Source organism: Peromyscus eremicus, chromosome 9 (genome assembly GCF_949786415.1).
Source record: "Peromyscus eremicus chromosome 9, PerEre_H2_v1, whole genome shotgun sequence".
Classification (NCBI taxonomy): domain Eukaryota; kingdom Metazoa; phylum Chordata; class Mammalia; order Rodentia; family Cricetidae; genus Peromyscus; species Peromyscus eremicus.
The window spans coordinates 57,657,015-57,669,264 of NC_081425.1; the positions used below are offsets into that span (position 1 = coordinate 57,657,015).

Here is a 12,250-nt window from a genome sequence, read left to right on the forward strand (position 1 = left end):
TTCAAGAGATTTAGCACTCTCTTCTGATCTACAAGGACACCATGCACACACACATACAGTAGTACACTTACATACATGCAAACAAAACAACCATATACATAAAATAAAAATAAATAAATCTCCAAAAGGTGCCACAAGCAGTCCCAGATGTAGTAGTTGTGAACCGCTTTCCTTGTGCAGCCCACTAGTGACCAGGTACACGTGGCCTCATTTCACACTGAGGGGTTTAATCTCGTTGGTTCAAAAGAGTCCTGTTTTCTCAGTGTGCAATACCTGTGTTATCATCGGGCCATCATCCAGTGAAGCTTGCATTTGTTCTTTCGGCTCCAAAGGCCTCTGCCTCCAGACTGTCTGCTAATATCTTACGCTGCCTATCTGTTTCATGGCAGGGAGGCACTGGTGCAAATCTGTAAAATGAACACCAGCTACTCCACACGTCAATACTTCATGTACTCACTGTCCTGTAAACCCAGCTCACTTGGTGATGTCTGCCTCTGCGATCAGCATATTGCCCGCAGATACAAGTAAGCAGCCCATTCCCATACTAGGACCCAACTTTTACCTTCACATTCCCTTGGCAGTGGTAAGAAAGCGGGAGTGTCACCAAAAGTTAAAGTTGACTGCTGTCTTGGGGAATTTTCCTGAGCAAGTACCCACCTGTGGTTATTGTAGTTCTCTGAGAGAATAATCTCAGGATGATGTGTCCACATAAAATATGCACCAGCAGATTCTGACACTCCCCACCATGTCTCCCAGATTAAAAAAAAATACAATCACTCTAACAGATTTTTTTTCCTCCCACGTTTCAATCAATAGGATGCTTTTTAAAAGCTTACATTTTTCGTTGGACACTTTAAGTGATGGATGAGACAAAAGGAAGAAAGCCAAGATAAAATGGCAGCATAGACGCTCCTCAGATCCTATAATGAACTCCACAGGGCATCCAATTTTGATGTATTAGGACTTTTTTTTATAATGAGTACATTGTTAGAAATCGCATTTTCTATCGGCGGGAGCTAGAGATGAAATTGAGCTGACACCTTACCTCCTTGTAGTTAATTAGCAGGAGAAAAGTAGTGTTCTGAATCTCGGGTGGGAAAGGGGAATATTATTCATCCACCCTCTCGCCCGTCTTCTCCCTTCAAACACCTGGGTCTTTTTGTGCTCTTTTATTTGGTTCTGTGGCTCAGCTGAATCTGGTTGGCAGGGAAAGGATGCGGGATATTGAAGAACGGTTATTATTTAATGAAAAAAAAAATCTCTGTAGCTCACTTCTTCCATTCCTTCAGCCTGCAGGGTAAATAAAATAGATCTGATCTTTTTATTCAAAAGATCAGTTCCTTACCTAGACTGCGACGCAAGGCAATACCCATGGGGCAGGGGCTCTGGGTTGTTACTCTATCACCATCCGTCATCATTGAATCCTCAATACTTGGCCCAGCCTGTGGGACTTTGTAGGATTTGATTCATGCTTATAAATCAACGGATAAATAAGATATCCTGTTGGCCCATCTGTACAGTGGTACTGTTGTTCTGGTTCATTCTGTGTCTTCCTCTGGGAGGTGGGATGCCCATTTTAAGATGGGAAGTGGAGTTCATGTCAGATTTGGGAGGCTAGAGGCAGTGGGTTCAAGCCCAGCATGTGCCATCAGGCTAGTGGACAGGGTTGGGATCTTCATGGACTTCACGGATCTTCATGGACTTGCATCTGGATGAAGGCTAAATGAACGGTGGGAAAACTCAGCGCATGTTCTTGTCTGATCCACGTGCGTTTAATCTTGTGCTCTGTCCCAGGAGCTGCGGGGAAGAGCGGCTGTTACTGTCTCTTCACTCTAGGATCTCACTGTGTCCTGGAGGGGAGAATAGAACATTCTTGAAGACAGTAAGCGTGGAAGTATTACCTGCAGAGAGCTGACCTGTGGGACTGGGGGTCCAGGAGAGGCTGGCCATGGGGGTTTGAGAGGAATCCTCATTTGAACCCCTTCCATAGGCTGGGTTCTGGGTGCGGCTCTCCTCCTCACAGAGACCCTTTGAGTGACTTCAGGGAGCACAACTCTGCTGAGGTGCTGAGGAGTTAGGCCCTGAGCCAAGCTGGTCCCACTGGACCCCAAGGGCTGTGCTTGCCCCTGTGTCCTAGCTCTTCCTGTGGCCCCTGACTTTGTATGGTTCTGGAGAATGCTGGGTATCGTGAGGCACTGGGAGTGGGCAGAGGTCCACGTTGCAGCTTAGAGGCTCTGTGGGTGGGGGATCTGGGGTCAGACGGCAAGGGGACTTGGATTCAGGAGGGTGTGGGAAACAAGGCTGGGATCACACCTGTCCTGGAGGGTCCTGAGGCCAGACCGGGGCTCCACATACCACTGCACAGAGGGTGGGGGAGCATTGCTGACTCTGCTAAGTTCTTGCTTGTCTCCTTGTCTTGTGAGCTTAGCCTTGGCTTTCCTAACACTAAAAAATGGGCATTGTAATATCCATCTTGAGAACCACCCAGGGTGCGGTGGTACTGCAAGGCAGGCACAGATTCAGAAGCAGCGTGCAAGGCATGGGCGGGGGTTCCTGTCTCTTCTTGACAGTAGTAGGTAGCTAGGGAATGGATGGCTGTGAACCTTTACCAATGCAAGGCGGCAAGAGCTCCTCTGGACAGAGACTCAAGCCCGTTTCCCTTTACCCTCCCCGGAATCCCTGCCTTTTCTGTGACCTTTGCCTTATTGGGGATGCCTTCCCCTCCTTCACACTCACCCCTGCCTTCTCCAGCCGTAAGGAACATGCCTTTCTGTGACTCTGACAGTCCAAGATACACGGGACCTGTCTGTATACCATCTTCCCTGTCTCCACATTCCCCGCATCCCTCAGCCGTCTCCGCGGGACTCAAATCCAGTCCTCCTCACTTCGTATGTACTTGGGAAAGATCTCTTGATTTCTTGGTTTCCTCCTCCAAAGAATGGGAAGAATTCTTTGTGGTATTGTGAGGGTCAGCTTGGGCCATTCGTATCAAGAGCTTGGCACGTATACTACCTGTTATATTATCATTATTACTAGAGAGTATGAGGTCTCCATTCTCCATCTGCTCCTCACTCTCTCATCACAGGCCTTTACAAAGAACTAATGGCCTTTGTTTCCTGTCTTCTCCTCCCCAACTTTTCACCTGCTTCCACCTTCCTTTAAGGCTCTGAGCTTCCTGTGCCTCTGTCCACCAAGACAGCCAAGTGTTGGTGCAGGAAAGCATGCTGGCCCCTTAAGGAGCTCACGAGTTCACTCCAGATCTGTAGTTTTTGAACTATTAGAAATTATCTAGAGAATATTGTAAGAGTACAGATCCCCAGACCAAAAAGAAAAAAAAGAAAAAAGAAAGAAAAAGAAAGAACAATAATTCACTAATCATAAAAATACCAAAGAGGCTACTATTGATATAGTTGAAGTAGATGTATTCTGTGTTGTCATATGTGATGTTTGCACAGCTCACCTGTTTGTATAGCTGTCCTCCTTTGCAAGGAAGCTGTCCAATTTAGCATGGGACTTGAGGATCACATAGGACTTAGGAGTAAGGAGGGTAAGGCAGTGGTCCTGTGTCACTGTGTCACTAGGCTAGTGGACAGCGTTGAATCTGCAAGGACCCCTATCTTAATGAAGGCTGAGTGAGTAGTAGGGAAAAGCTAGTACAGAACTAATCTTGAGTACAATCCTGTGCAGTCAAAGCTATTAATGTTCCCATTTTGCAGACGATGAAGCCAAAGGCCAGAGAAAAAACAGAGCTTCTGGAGACTCTGGAGACCACATAGCTGCTAAGTGGCCAAGAGGCTACTCAGCTACCTGGCTTTCCAAGCTCCTACAAACTGCTCATTCTGGGTGGCATCTGGCTATGCTTGTCCAGGGACACCCCAATATCTCTTCCTGCTTATTTTGCTGGGGATAGTGGCCCCTTACCCACTCCTCTGAGGTCATGGACCTTCCTTTGGGTCTGGAGGGGCAAGCAGGGGAGCAAGGCACTCAGAAAGAGCACCTAGCCCTTCTCTTTTTTCCTCTCAAAATACTTTTGTCCAGCAGTGCGAAGACAGCCGCTGTGCTGCAGCGAACTGCTAACAAGCGTGTTTGCACATCGCTCCCATCATGCTGTTTGCATGGTGGAATGTGAAGACACAGCTCGAAATATTTTTAAGATCTGCCCTTTTTATCTCGGAAGCACAAAACAGTGTTTGCAGTTTGGCCTCTGGAATGAAATTAGCTCAGCGCATTAGCTCGTCCCTGCCAAGCTGGAGCATTTCCATAAAGCTCCTGAGTCCCTGGAATCCTTTTGATCATTTGCGGTGTGTATTTTTACACAGGTTCTTTTGCTTTGGAGACATAAAGTAAAGAAACTGAAAGGTGAGCTTGGCCAGGGCACCCTCTGGACTGTTTGCCAATGCAAATTGGGGCTTGAACTTAAATGATAGTTTCTTTTAAATGGCCAGGCTTCTTCAAGTCTCTTTACAAATAATGTTGGTGGAAATCACAGCTAGAAGTGTTTGCTAGGGACTGAAAATCCTTCCTGGGCCAGCGAGATGGCTCACAGGATGGAGCTTCTTCTGAAAACACGGTGACCTGAGTTTGATCCCTGGGACTCACCTATGAATAGAAGGAGAGGACCAACTCCACAGAGTGGCCCTCTGGCCTCCACACATGCCCCCTGGCATGTACACACCTACTCTCCCCCTCCACTATATGTAAAATTAAAAAAAAAAAAATTCTTCCTGACCCCACATTACTATCATAGAAGAAGCTAATATTTTGTTGTCAGCCTGGGTATCCAGGGCCACACAGGTGTGACTTTTTATATGGGTCACTGCTTGTGTGACATTTGCTCTCTCCTGATGACTTCAGGTTCCTCTGTTCTAAAATCTTCACTTGGGGTCATTGGATGGACAAATAATTCACCTGCTTTTAAAACTTGGTGGGTTTGGATCCTGTTGCTTCCTAGCTGTGTGACTTGTGTGAGAATACTTGTGAAGAGATCTTAGCTTGTTCATCAGTGAAGGGGGCCATGTCTTTCTTAACACCACTAGACAGCAGTATCTATATTCTGTGTTCATAGAAGCTAGACAGCAGAGGCAACTCAAGTGTCCACTGGTGGATGAATGGATACACAAAATATGGTTCATACATGCATGCCAATGTGTGTGCATGAGTGCACACACACACACACACACACACACACACACACACACACGGATGGGACAAAAGGAACATGGATCTAAGGACATTATGCCAAGTGAAACAGGCCAGCCACCAAAAGACACATACTACATGATTGCGCATATGATTGCCACTGTTCTGTGCCGTCAAACTGGTAACATTTAATCAAGTATATTTGCGTTTCTTATAGTACTCTGCCATTGTAGAAATGGCACACCGAGCTGAGGCAGGTCCAAGCCTCTCCCCGTTGCACCAAGGCTGCACAAGGTGCCACATGGCAGGCACTGGGCTCCCATAAGCCTGCCCATGCACCAGGGATGGATCCCAATCCCCCCACCCCCACCTGCCCAGGTGTTCCACAAACAATTCAGGCTAAACAACTGTCTCCCTCATCCAGAGGGCCTAGTCCAGTCCCATGGGGCTCCACAGCCACTAGTCCACAGTTCATGGGTCTCCACCAGTGTGGCCGGTCATCTCTGCAAGTCTTTCCATCATGAGCTTGACGTCCCCCGCCCGCAGAATCCCTCCTCTCTTCCGTCAACTGGATTCCTGGCGCCTGCTGTGGATCCCTGCATCCACCTCCATCAGTCACTGGATAAAGGCTCTATGATGACAGTTAGGGTATTCACTAGACTGGTCACCAGAGTAGACCAGTCCAGGCACCCCTTTGATCACTGCCAGCAGTCCAAGGTGGGGTCATCCCTGTGGATTCCTGAGAGCTTCCCCAGTACCCTGCCTCTTCCCACTCCCATGATGCCTTCATATATCACAGTATCTCCTTCCCTGCTTTCCCACTCTGTTCCCACTCTAGCTTGACCCTCCCATTTCCCTATGTTCTCACCCCCCATTCCTTGCCCTCCGTCACTCCCCCATCCCCAGCCTGCTCATGCAGATTCCATCCACTTTTACTTTGCTGGGCGATCCTTGTGTCCCTCCCAAGGCCCCTTCCTGTCAGCTAGCCTCTCCGGAGCCACGAGCTGCAGTCTGGCCAGACATTGAGAGCAACAATTAATAAATGGGACCTCCTGAAACTGAGAAACTTTTGTAGAGCAAAGGACACAGTCAATAAGACAAAATGACAGCCTGCAGAATGGGAAAAAAATCTTCACCAACCCCACATCTGACAGAGGGCTGCTCTCCAAAATATATAAAGAACTCAAAAAGCTAGACTTGAAAATACTGAACAATCCAATTAAAAAATGGGCTACAGAGCTTAACAGAGAATTCTCAACAGAAGAATCTCAAATGGCTGAAAGACATTTAAGGAATTGCTCAACATCCTTAGTCATCAGGGAAATACAAATCAAAATGACTCTGAGATACTATCTTATACCTGTCAGAATGGCTAAGATCAAAGACGCTGAAGACAGCTTATGTTGGAGAGGATGTGGAGCAAGGGGAACACTCCTCCACTGTTGGTGGGAGTGCAAACTTGTACAGCCACTCTGGAAATCAGTATGGCGGTTTCTCAGAAAATTGGGAATCAATCTTCCTCAAGACCTAGCTATATCACTCTTGGGCACATACCCAAGGAATGCTCAATCTTATCACGAGGACACATGCTCAACTATGTTCATATCAGCATTATTTGTTATAGCCAGAACCTGGAAACAACCTAGATGCCCCTCAACTGAAGAATGGATAAAGGAAATGTGGCACATATACACAATGGAGTACTATTCAGCAGTAAAAAACAATGATATCATGAGATCTGCAGGCAAATGGATGGAACTAGAAAATATCATCCTGAGTGAAGTAACCCAGACTCAGAAGGACAAACATGGTATGTACTCACTCATAAGTGGATACTAGCCCTTATATTTGTGAGGCAGGCACTTTACCACTGAGTCCTCCCCCTGGCCCATTAATGATTTTCATATTATCAAGTCACTGACTCACTTTAGTAGTTAAATGACTCATTTTGGCATTTCAAATGATTAAATCAGATGTATAATGGACCAGAAGTGTTTGCCATAACCACTGTTACTCATGCTGCATCTTCTAAGCTCTCCATGACCATTCCTTTTATATATTTGTTAGCATAAAGTCTACTCAGGAGAATGGGAAAAAGCTCAGGGGTTAAAGTGCTTGCTGCAAGTGTGAGTCCATAATTCAGATCCCCAGAACTGTGTAAGTGTCATGGTGGCTCACCTGTAATTCCAGCCTCTGGAGTTGGAGACAGAGATCCCCGGGGAAGGCTGACTAGCAAGGTTGACATTGGCAATCTCTGGGTTTGATTGTGAGATCCTGCTTCAGTGAACAAGGCAGAAGAGGATTCGGGATGATTCCAAACATGAGCTTCAGGCCTCAGTATGCACGTACACCCATGCAGGTGTACCCACACATCTGTACCCATGCACAGGAAAACACGCTCACCGCATGCACATGAATATGGGAAAAACAACAAATGAATAAATAATCTGCTTAGATGCTAAATTCTATGACTATGGTATCTGAATAAAATTGTATGGATTGATTAATAATAAATAAATTTTAATATTTTAGCCACTAGTAGCTCATTGTAAAAAGAACATAACCAGCCGGGCGGTGGTGGCGCACGCCTTTAATCCCAGCACTCGGGAGGCAGAGCCAGGCGGATCTCTGTGAGTTTGAGGCCAGCCTGGGCTACCAAGTGAGTCCCAGGAAAGGCGCAAAGCTACACAGAGAAACCCTGTCTCGAAAAACCAAAAAAAAAAAAAAAAAAAAAAAAAAAAAAAAAAGAACATAACCAACATTAAAGAAGAAACTAAATTGGCCAATCAACATGGAATTCAGTGTTTAGTAATAATGAGCCCACTCCAGCTGAGCAGAACCCTCTCCTCTGGCTATGAAAGCTATGGATTAAAAAGACCATAATAGCGAGTGAGACTGGCCTTCATGCTGCTCACGGGGAAAGAAAATGTGGTCAGCTTTACTGAGGAGCAGTGTGGCTCTGGGCACCAAGAAATCTTTTAATATTTATAAATGTTGATCCAGAAATTCCAGTTATTCAACTGTGACTTGAGATGCCTCTGAAGTTTGGGAAAATATTTACATTTGAGGCTAGACATAGGATTCTGTGTAAAAGCCCAAAGATAGGAACCAAGTGAAGAAGTAATGGGACAGCCATCTGATGGTGTCTTCTGTGGTTCTTGTAAGTGGTATTCTCTCAAACCTTCACTGCACTGTGTGATTCTATTTCCTCCTTGTTACTTCTCTTCCATTTCTTATGTCTTCTTGCTTAGCATTATTCATAAACATTGCTCCTATAATGAAAGAGAAATTTACATAATAAAAAATTAGAGAGAACGAGAGACTTTATTCCTTTTCTGGGCTAAGGTTCCTTATGTTCACCTTGCTCACTCTCTTTTGACATAGTGAATGGCCCTTGGATGTGGAGTTGGCAGGCACATGTGTTTAGGTTATAGTACAGATATTCACTAGGTGTGTGGCCCCCGGCGATTTAACTTATGTGTATCTTGGCTGGTTTGTAAAGCGGAGTTTCTGTCTTCCTTGCTATCAGACAGAACTGAAATGAGAACGCTCACCTGCAAGTGAACCCTCTGACCTGCTGAACCTTAAGTTCAGAGCTCTCCCCAGACTATCTCATAGTTGGTCATTTGCATGAAGGACCATCAGAATTCAATGGAAGAACGGTCATGATTTACTACCGGGACAGAGCAGGGCTCCAGATAAGTTAGAGAGACAAAGCATAGTGTCTGGATGGGTTCCAGGGACTTCCAAACTTTCTCCAGCAGAGCTGGGCTAAGTTCATCTCCAGCATCCATGCATGACAGTGCACAAGGTGTTGCTGAACAGCCAAACTCACCTAAGCTTTGGTGTCGCAGGATTTTATGTAGGCACTACCTAGTGTGTCAGCATGATCAACAGAGTGATTGCCCAATGTGGCCGGAGTCAGCCCCCAGGTTATCCAATAGCATGCCAACAAAAGGCCTCCTGGTTGTTCTTTCTGCACAGTCAGTCCCACCTTAATTCTGTCTGTTCAGTTCGCCTCATCCTGAAGTCCATTGTGAACAGCCTCCTTTCTGTTGGATATCTTATAGTTCATCTCCCAGGCACCCAGGGCAAAGACCAGACCCCTCTTTGGACAAGGCCAAATTCTTTATGATACAAAAGGTGACAGAAAAGAGAGAGTGAGCAGATTTGAATACAGACATAGTGTTGTCTGGGGAGGCCTATTATGCAGGGTTCCGAGACTGGCCAACAGGAAGAACACGAACTTGACATTAACAAGAAGTGTGCAGGCATGCATGTCCCTCGCCCTCCTGGAAGCTTCGTGATTGCCCACGAGAACAAACTCACTTACAGTGTACCCTGCCAAAGACATTTTCCAGCATTGGTATTTACCACAGAGAGGGACTGGGCTGAGAAAAATACAACCTTCTGGGAGCTTGACTCTAACTCCGCCCTCAGTGTTCAGAGCACGGCGGTTGTGTCTTCCCACTAACTAATTTATCTAATCGGGATGAGTTCTCAGTCTGTTTCTGCAGGTTTCTCTCTCTGGAACTGCTCAGCCTACTCCTTGTAGCATAGGGTGATGAAAAAAGAAACCAGGCAAGTCCCTTTTGCAGAGTTTCTGGTCCTGAGCACTGGGTCAGACTGGCTCCAGACTTCATAAAAGTCAGACTAGAAAAATGAAAATTCAGCTTGGGGACACAGCTCAGCAGTTAAAGCATTTGCTTTACAGGTGTAAGAGCTGGAGTTCAGGTTCCCCAAACCCCACACATAAAAGCGGGTGTGTGTGTGTGTGTGTGTGTGTGTGTGTGTGTGTGTGTGTGTGTGTGTGTGGCTGCCCACCTGTAATTCCAGCACCAGAGAGAGTAAAGATCCTCAGAGCCAACTGGCAATGAAACTAGCCGTATTATCAACCTCTGGGTTTGACTGAGAAATCTTGCCGCAGTGAATACGGTAGAAGAGCAACCAGGAATAATTCCTGACATTAACCCGAGGTCTCCATATGCACGCCCACACACACATACCCACACACCTGAATAGATGCAGGGCGAAGGAGGAAAAATGAAAATGGAGTTTAGTTCTCATATTAAAGGACACAGGAGAAATCTTCATCCCGGAATCTCCAGCGGGATAACTATGCTTTTATAACTCGGGACAGAGACTGGGATGAGACCAGCAACTGAAATCCAATTACACTTGTGCCCTTCCATCAGAGAGAAGAGTTCAGCTTCCATCTGCAGGGTCTTTTGAGCACCAATAGCCTGCAATGACTTGATGTTATCAGTAAAATTGGGTTGTATGTTCTGTCTCTCTCCAGAAAAAACTGGCCACGCAGAAGTCGTCCGGGTTGTGTACCAGCCAGAGCACATCAGCTTTGAGGAACTGCTCAAGGTCTTCTGGGAGAATCACGACCCGACCCAAGGTAGAGTGATGAGTGAGCCAGTATTTAATTATCTTACTAATTACAGCTGGGATAATTAGTGTTTGAGCTGCATGGGAGAGATGAACCTTGAAATCACACAGGGGCTCAAGAATATGATTGCAGACATTTACTGACAGAATGGGGCGGGGGCACACGGGGAGTAAAGGGCTGAGAGAATAAAGGCACAGTCACAGTCAGTGCCCCTCCCCCTTTACAGCTGTCAGGGGTGGGAAAATTCCCACAGAGAAAGACGCCAGACAATGGAGATCCCTTCACCTTTGATTATTGCATTATTCTTCCTTAATGCAGCCTTTTGTCTACAAAATTAAAGTGTCTTTCCAGTAACTGCAAAGTTTTCCTGATTTATGGTCCCTTTGTTTCCTCAGAGTTTAGCCTTTCTCATCTTTCGACGTTATCGGGTTTGTTTTTTTAAGAAACGTCTGTGGGTGATTACAGGAAGGGGGGAAAAAGAATATAAAGGTGAAGAACAGTATTCAGTAGTCCACAATGCTTGGGTTATTCAACCATTTCATTTGTCCTCCTTGGAATCTGTTATGTGGGAATATTAATGTATTTTGACTACAAACAGTGTCTGGTGGCATGGATACACTTGCAAGCAGAAAATCCCCCGTTGGCTAACACTATGGTAATAGCCAATAGTGAAGGATTTCTCCACTCCATCCCTAACCACCTCATCAGGGGTGGCTTTGGGGATGGGGAAACTTCTAAACTGGGATCTTGGACAAGCACCCTTTGTCCAGCCTCTATCTACTCACAGAAATGATTTTCCCAATGGGATTTTCTGTGAAGGGTTTGCCATATTGACTGACTCATGAGGAGTGGACATTTCCTTCCCAGATATGTTTGTACTTTGGTAAAATCTTAACATGGGCCCATCATAGCAAGTTGGTAGGTCTTAAGTGCTGTGTGTTGTGTTGAGTGTGTCCTCCAATATGCCCCACTAGAACTATCCATGACAAGGGTCATTTGCAAAGGTCAAAGATCAGAGTGAAGGCAAGTATAGTAGAGTGAAAGCCATAGCAGGACCAGGTAAGTCGACCAGGTAGTGATGTCTAAGATCTGGGTAGAGCTGTAATGACAACATCTGCCTTTCTATGGTTGCAGGTCCTTGGTTGACAAGAACTCAGATGTGGGCAGTATGTCAAGGTCTGCAGGGACAAGAGCACTGCTATCAGAAGGCTTACTGTCACCATAGTTTGGATTGCTGGGCTGGCCTAGCACAGGAGAAAGGCTATCCTGACAGTGTGGACATTAAGTTCTGACGGGTGCATACATCTAAGAGCTCATGTTAGTAAGTCTCCCATCAGATGAGGCAGACATTCAGCCATGTGTATGGCTGTAAAGCTGAGAGTTAATATAGAGTGTGGGGAGCTTCTAAACTGTCCAGGAGACCCACATCAGGATTCCAGAAAGCCTGAGGCCAAGGTCCCTGCAGGCTGGGTTTGTCGCCTGTAACTTAGCTGGCTTATCCAATGTTCTGTCCCTGTAGGACTCCGGAGGCCTCACTTTGGCAGCATCTCAGGCAAGACAGTGTGTCCCTGGCTTTTCTGTCTGTGCCTCCTTTAATATCTTACCCATTCCACTGCGTCTTTATCAGCACAATATGTTAGCAGGTACTGGCCCTTGAATGTCTGGTAGACACTTCCCTGAGGGAGGCCTTTGAAGACTCTGTTCCCCTCCACACTT

At 46.1% G+C, this 12,250-nt stretch overlaps 1 protein-coding gene across 5 annotated transcripts in view; it reads left to right on the forward strand.

The window, feature by feature from the left end:
* The window catches only part of Msra (methionine sulfoxide reductase A), a 333,498-nt gene that overhangs the window by 206,395 nt on the left and 114,853 nt on the right, over nucleotides 1-12,250 (forward strand). For all 5 annotated transcript variants that reach the window (XM_059273480.1, XM_059273481.1, XM_059273483.1 and 2 more), the window contains one exon: nucleotides 10,439-10,543. In XM_059273480.1, the coding sequence (XP_059129463.1) occupies nucleotides 10,439-10,543 (105 nt within the window). The remainder of the gene's footprint in view (nucleotides 1-10,438; nucleotides 10,544-12,250) is intronic.